The 7,794-nt window shown below is 42.8% G+C and overlaps 1 protein-coding gene across 1 annotated transcript in view; it reads right to left on the reverse strand.

The window, feature by feature from the left end:
* LOC121531592 (bestrophin-2-like) overlaps positions 1-7,794 on the reverse strand; it is an 11,981-nt gene extending 4,187 nt beyond the window's left edge. The window contains exons 1-3 of the mRNA XM_045215914.1: positions 7,594-7,794; positions 6,977-7,071; positions 1,281-1,514 (exon numbers count right to left, since the gene is read on the reverse strand). Coding sequence (XP_045071849.1) covers positions 1,281-1,514; positions 6,977-7,071; positions 7,594-7,745 — 481 coding nt within the window. The 5' untranslated portion in view covers positions 7,746-7,794. The remainder of the gene's footprint in view (positions 1-1,280; positions 1,515-6,976; positions 7,072-7,593) is intronic.

The raw sequence follows: 7,794 nt of genomic DNA on the forward strand, positions 1-7,794 counted from the left end.
TACAAACAAGCTAGAGTAGCACTAGCTATGTCCCACTTTTGTCCTCTGTTCCAGCCGTGTGGTATCTGTTTGGGGTGGCTCTGAGAACACAGGCTGCAGGTGAGATGCGCTACTTTACTGTACAGTCTGTCCAGTTTTGGATTCTGGGTTGATCTGTGAGTTTTAACTCCAGGGTTGCTGGTTTGATCTGTGAGTTTTAACTCCAGGGTTGCTGGGTTGATCTGTGAGTTTTAACTCCAGGGTTGCTGGGTTGATCTGTGAGTTTTAACTCCAGTGTTGCTGGGTTGATCTGTGAGTTTTAACTCCAGGGTTGCTGGGTTGATCTGTGAGTTTTAACTCCAGGGTTGCTGGGTTGATCTGTGAGTTTTAACTCCAGGGTTGCTGGGTTGATCTGTGAGTTTTAACTCCAGGGTTGCTGGGTTGATCTGTGAGTTTTAACTCCAGGGTTGCTGGGTTGAGCTGTGAGTTTTAACTCCAGGGTTGCTGGGTTGAGCTGTGAGTTTTAACTCCAGGGTTGCTGGGTTGATCTGTGAGTTTTAACTCCAGGGTTGCTGGGTTGAGCTGTGAGTTTTAACTCCAGGGTTGCTGGGTTGAGCTGTGAGTTTTAACTCCGGGGTTGCTGGGTTGATCTGTGAGTTTTAACTCCAGGGTTGCTGGGTTGATCTGTGAGTTTTAACTCCAGGGTTGCTGGTTTGAGCTGTGAGTTTTAACTCCAGGGTTGCTGGGTTGATCTGTGAGTTTTAACTCCAGGGTTGCTGGTTTGAGCTGTGAGTTTTAACTCCAGGGTTGCTGGTTTGAGCTGTGAGTTTTAACTCCAGGGTTGCTGGTTTGAGCTGTGAGTTTTAACTCCAGGGTGCAGAGCATTGTGACATCAGACATCACAGCGTACCTGCCTGTATATGACATCACAGCGTACCTGCCTGTATATGACATCACAGCGTACCTGCCTGTATATGACATCACAGCGTACCTGCCTGTATATGACATCACAGCGTACCTGCCTGTATATGACATCACAGCGTACCTGCCTGTATATGACATCACAGCGTACCTGCCTGTATATGACATCACAGCGTACCTGCCTGTATATGACATCACAGCGTACCTGCCTGTATATGACATCACAGCGTACCTGCCTGTATATGACATCACAGGTGGGGAACCTCTTGGCGTCAACTAGGTTAAGGGTTATGACTAGGTTTGGTGTCGTACCCTAGAGTTCAACGAGGGTAAGGGTTATGGTTAGGGTTAGGTAGTAGGCAAGAGGTCGTAGGTCGTACCTGCCTGCACCAGGTGCTCCATGGTGGGGAACCTCTTGTAGACTGCCGTGCTAACCGATCGGTAGATAAGCACGCCGGACAGGTTGGCGTACCGCATCAGGGTCCGGCGGGTCAGCCTGGCGCTCTCGTCGGTACCGCGGATGTGAGCGCCCACCAGCGCACCCAGCCGGTCCGGCCAGGGTACACTCTCAAACTGACCCCACCACCGAGACACCACCAGGGTCACATAGAAACCTGAGGGAGACACAAACACATGGAGGTGACTAAAAATACGTTATTTATCAAAAAAGATAGATGAAGATAAGTGTTTCCAATGACATCATCGTTGTGCATCATGTGATTTTAACCAATTATGAGGAGGCATTGCCTACGAATTAACTACTAATTCTACAAAACATAGAAATGCACATTTTTCACTGGAGAAGATAAATATGAAGTTTCCCTTTAACAGTAACACGTTACCTGTCATAGACTGCAGGCATAGCGCATTATGATGTGGTAATAATACATTGTATTATTTATGGGAATTGGCTCTAATTTCATTAATATGATTAAAATACTATATGCCAATCCCTCAGCCATAGCTATAACAGGAAATATCTGCTCTGCTCCGTTCAGAATCACTAAAAAAAATAGAGGAAGATAAGTGTGTCCAATTACATCATCAACCAATTAGTAGACTAGAAGCAGCAGACAAGGTGATCCGATTTCTCCTTTGCTATTTTTATTATCCATGGAATCCCTGGACCAGGCAATTCATCAATCGAAGGAAATAACATAAATTATCCAAAAATGTATTGATCACTTCATCTCATATGTGGACGATATTTTACGATACTGAACAAAAATATAAACGCAACATGCAACAATTTCAAAGACTTTACTGAATTACAGTTATTATAAGGAAATCAGTCAATTGAAATAAATTCATTAGGCCCTAATCAATGGATTTCACATATTTGGGCAGGGGTGCAGCCATGCGTGGGCCTGGGAGGGCATAGGCCCACCCACTTGGCAGCTGGTCCATCCACAGGGGAGCCAGGCCCAGCCCAGAAATACTCCTCAGGACCCCGCCCCCCCTCCCCTCAGACGATCCCGCAGGTGAAGAAGCCGGATGTGGAGGAGGTCCTGGCTTGGCGGGCCTGTGGTTGTGAGGCCGGTTGGACGTACTGCCAAATTCTCTAAAATGACATTGGAGGTGGCTTATGAAATGTCCCTTTAACACCTGTCAGGTGGATGGATTATCTTGGCAAAGGAGAAATGCTCACTAACAGGAATATAAACAAATTTGTGCCAAATTTTGAGAGAAATAAGCATTTTGTGCGTATTGAACATTTCTGGGATTTTTTTGTATTGACTGACCTTAAAGTAATGATGGACTGTCATTTCTCTTTGCTTATTTGAGCGGTTCTTGCCATAATATGGACTTGGTCTTTTACCAAATAGGGCTATCTTCTGTATACCACCCCTACCTTGTCACATCACAACTGATTGGCTCAAACGCATTAAGAAGTAAAACAATTCCACAAATTAACTTTTAAGAAGGCACACCTGTTAATTTAAATGCATTCCAGGTGACTACCTCATGAAGCAGGTTGAGAGAATGCAAAGAGTGTGTAAAGCTGTCATCAAGGCAAATGGTGGCTATTTGAAGAATCTAAAATATATTTTGATTTGTTTAACACTTCTTTGGTTACTACATGATTCCATATGTGTTATTTCATAGTTTTGATGTCTTCACTATTATTCTACAATGTAGTAAATAGTAAAAATAAAGAAAAACCCTTGAATGAGTAGGTGTTCTAAAACTTTTGACTGGTAGTGTAGATTTAGACAATTTATCTCAATCGCTCCCAAATGCATTGAAGATCATGAATCTAACCAAATCTGCCCTACTACCTCTCAAGACCACGATGGAGGACTCCATCTCTACTTATGGAATCCCTATCGTTTCCCATTTTTAATATTTGGGAGTAGATATATTTCCTTCCTTAGAGAAAACCATTACCAGAAACTTTAACAGAAAGCTAAAATCAATTAAATCTGACCTCAGTAGATGGACTAATATCCCAGTTGCTTTAACCGGCAGAATTTATATTATGTTACTTAACGATGATAGCTCCTTTCATCTCTCAATTAAATCAGAGACGATTACTGCTGGCAGGCAGCACTGCTGCAAAAAAAAAGATGTTGGCTCTTAGATGGCAATCATCTCACTCTCTCCCAATTCACCAAGGGATACAGTTACTATTAGAAGTTAAGACATTAGAATTATCGACAGTGAGAATGAATGGTGCTATTCAAGGAACAATGGAGGCCTGGACAAATATACAGTACTTGACTCTGTAAAGAATAATCTCAGCTAAAGCCCAACACATACAGTTGAAGTCGGAGGTTTACATACATCTTAGCCAAATACATTTAAACTCAGTTTTTCACAATTCCTGACAATTAATCCTAGTAAACATTCCCTGTCTTAGGTCAGTTAGGATCACCACTTTATTTTAAGAATGTGAAATGTCAGAATAATAGTAGAGATAATGATTTATTTCAGCTTTTATTTATTTCATCACATTCCCAGTGGGTCGGAAGTTTACATACACTCAATTAGTATTTGGTAGCATTGCCTTTAAATTGTTTATCTTGGGTCAAACGTTTCGGGTAGCCTTCAACAAGCTTCCCACAATAAGTTGGGTGAATTTTGGCCCATTCCTCCTGACAGAGCTGGTGTAACTGAGTCAGGTTTGTAGGCCTCCTTAATCGCACACGCTTTTTCAGTTCTGCCCATAAATGTTCTATAGGATTGAGGTCAGGGCTTTGTGATGGCCACTCCAATACCTTGACTTTGTTGTCCTTACGCCATTTTGCCACAACTTTGGAAGACCGATTTGCGACCAAGCTTTAACTTCCTGACTGATGTCTTGAGATGTTGCTTCAATATATCCATACCTGTTTCCTCCAGCATCTTCACAAGGTCCTTTGCTGTTGTTCTGGGATTGATTTGCACTTTTCGCACCAAAGTACGTTCATCTCTAGGAGACAGAACGCGTCTCCTTCCTGAGCGGTATGGCGGCCTGCGTGGTCCCATGGTGTTTATACTTGCGTACTGTTGTTTGTACAGATGAACGTGGTACCTTCAGGAGTTTCGAAATTGCTCCCAAGGATGAACCAGACTTGTGGAGGTCTACAATTTTTTTTCTGAGGTCTTGGCTGATTTCTTTTGATGTCAAGCAAAGAGGCACTGAGTTTGAAGGTAGGCCTTGAAATACATCCACAGGTACACCTCCAATTGACTCAAATTATGTCAATTAGCCTATCAGAAGCTTCTAAAGCCATGACATCATTTTCTGGAAATGTCCAAGCTGTTTAAAGGCACAGTCAACTTAGTGTATGTAAACTTCTGACCCACTGGAATTGTGATACAGTGAATTATAAGTGAAATAATCTGTCTGTAAAAATTGTTTTGGAAAAATTACTTGTGTCATGCACAAAGTAGATGTCCTAACCGACTGGCCAAAACTATAGTTTGTTAACAATACATTTGTGGAGTGGTTGAAAAAACAAGTTTTAATGACTCCAACCTAAGTGTGTGTAAACTTCCGACTTCAACTGTAGCTATTTGAATCTTTTTACATTCTTTGCTTTCAAAGAAAGAACAATGAAGAAGAGGTACAGAGACCTCAGAAAGGTGCTGGACCACAACGTTGTTCTTTGACACGCTTCAATTCAGGAAGTAAAAAGACATTCCAATCCAATTGTAAGCAATGAAGACAATTGGAATTGGAATTTCAGAAATGGAGTTGACCCCAACCCTGCTGTGCACAAAGCAGTTAGACATAATATAATAGAACTGAACAGAACAGAACAGGAGTACAACAGAACAGAGCACAGCAGAGCAGAATAGAGCAGAACATAACAGGAGTACAACAGAACAGGGCACAGCAGAGCAGAATAGAACAGAACATAACAGAACAGAGCACAGCAGAGCAGAGCAGAACAGAACAGAACAGGAGTACAACAGAACAGAGCACAACAGAGCAGAATAGAACAGAACAGAACAGAACAGGAGTACAACAGAACAGAGCACAGCAGAGCAGAACAGAACAGAACAGAACAGGAGTACAACAGAACAGAATAGAACAGAACAGAACAGGAGTACAACAGAACAGAGCACAGCAGAGCAGAATAGAACAGAACAGGGGCGGTGTGTTCAATAGGGCGATATGGGCGACGCACTGCCAAACGGGAAAAGGAAGGGATTTTTTTTCTAATCAATTATATCACGGCAACAGTAGTTATCAGTGTTGTAATCTAGACGTCTGATCTGCCACAGTGCCACTAAATGTCCAATCAGGCTAAAGTCGTGCTTCAAATGGCCCCCCCCCCTTTTGGGGCGATTTCAGTCAGGTTGAAAATCGCCCAGAAGTCTGTCATAGACTCCCATGTAAAATCTATTTTTTCAAATATCAGAGCTTTCAATACAATCTCTATGGGTTTCTGAGGGCTTGCACTTACGCTTTCGTCATACGTAACATATAACCATGAACGTAACTAAGAAAAGAGCAGGTAGCAGCGTCAATCAATTCACTACTTCTATCAAAATGGCTAGGCTTCAGTGCAACTCGATTGTGTCTTTGAAAGAAGTTCCCTTTTTGTCGGTGAACAAATGAAGATAAATTGGCAACAAAACAATTAGGACCTCCCAGACCAAATTTAATAATTCAACAGGTTTCTACTAAAGGGGGGAAGTCCTACACCCGAGGATTTTCCAAAAATTGGTTCAAACGAAAAACCTGGCTAGCAGGCTGCGATGTAGCTAATGCAGTCTTCTGCTACCCCCTGCTTACTCTTTCACCCTGAAGGCGGCACGGCAGACAGCACCGCTTGGACAGCGACTGGTGTGTAACGGACATGCACCATCTTTCAGGAAAGATTAAGAAACATAAGCTGTCAAAGACCCACATGGATAGCTGTTTGAGATTGTCTGCTTTGGGGAGAGTGAACATTCCCACTCAACTGGATGAGGGATACAGGCTAGCTGTCCGCCGCCACAACGATGAGGTTAGTGTTGATAATCACAAGTTTACTGGAGAACTGAAACTGACAAGGCTGACAAGATAGGAACCTTTTGTCCATTGTTATTGGATAGGAACAGAACTTATAACCAGCTCCTGACCTAAATAGATCTTAGCACAACATTTTACTCAACATATCATATTCCATATTCACTATAACAAATATATTTACTACGACATTAGCAAGAACCGCCACATCCTCAGCCGGCTAATCCAGTGTGTGAAGTTTTGCGGAGTGTTTGAGTTAGCTTTGCGAGGCAAAGATGAAACTGAGGGCTCCACCAACCCTGGTAAGCCAACACTTTTGAGATCAGTCAATAAATGCTTCTGGTATTGACTTATATGCTGCCCCTGTCTTCATGTTGTTGCTGGACATATCTTTTTTTAAATGTGTGTAGGTCACCTAAATCATCAGAAAAATTGCCCCCCCTGAGAATTTTTCCAGGAGCCGCAACTGGAACAGAACATAACATAACAGAGCAGAGCACAGCAGAGCAGAACAGAACAGAACAGAACAGGAGTACAACAGAACAGAGCACAGCAGAGCAGAATAGAGCATAACATAACAGAGCAGAACAGAACACAGCAGAATAGAACAGAACAGACGCCATGTATTCTCACCCAATACGAAGGACACAGGGATGAGTTCTGCGTAACGGTCGCAGTAGATGGCCAGCTTCTCAAACAGCCTCTTCTGACCCTCATTCAACACAAACCTGGAGAGAACAGTTCTGTCACAAAGTTAACTAAGCTCCTGTATGATTCAATATGATAGGGAGGGAGTGACAACAACTGCAGAAAGATAGGGGTAACTAATATACCCACAATGTTCCCAGGCATTTGATTGTACAAAGTTGCTGTGATCTTTGATTTGAAGGGACCAGCAATAAAAGCAAAGAAATACACTGTAAAGAGGTAAGACAGACCGTCTGTCTTCTAGATCAGATGAGGTTAAATGTGTAAAGGATGAGTTTACCTGTATATGACGAGGTTACCTGTGTATATGACGAGGTTACCTGTGTATATGACGAGGTTACCTGTATATGACAAGGTTACCTGTGTATGACAAGGTTACCTGTGTATGACGAGGTTACCTGTGTATATGACGAGGCTACCTGTGTAAATAATGAGGCTACCTGTGTAAATAATGAGGCTACCTGTGTAAATAATGAGGCTATCTGTGTAAATGAGGTTACCTGTGTAAATAATGAGGCTATCTGTGTAAATGGTGAGGTTACCTGTATATGATGCTGAAGGAATAGTACAGTGTAGTGAAGATGATCAGTTCTCGCCACAGCAGCTTGTAGATGCTTCCCTTCCATCGGAGGAGGAGATGAGAGAAGGTCCCTAGCCCCGCGTCAGCAACCCTCCGCGAATACGTTACCGTCATCGCTACCCGTCACTGCCTGGAGAGCTGGATGGATGGATGGAGAGCTGGC

This window comes from Coregonus clupeaformis, unplaced genomic scaffold, assembly GCF_020615455.1.
Source record: "Coregonus clupeaformis isolate EN_2021a unplaced genomic scaffold, ASM2061545v1 scaf0552, whole genome shotgun sequence".
NCBI classification, from domain to species: domain Eukaryota; kingdom Metazoa; phylum Chordata; class Actinopteri; order Salmoniformes; family Salmonidae; genus Coregonus; species Coregonus clupeaformis.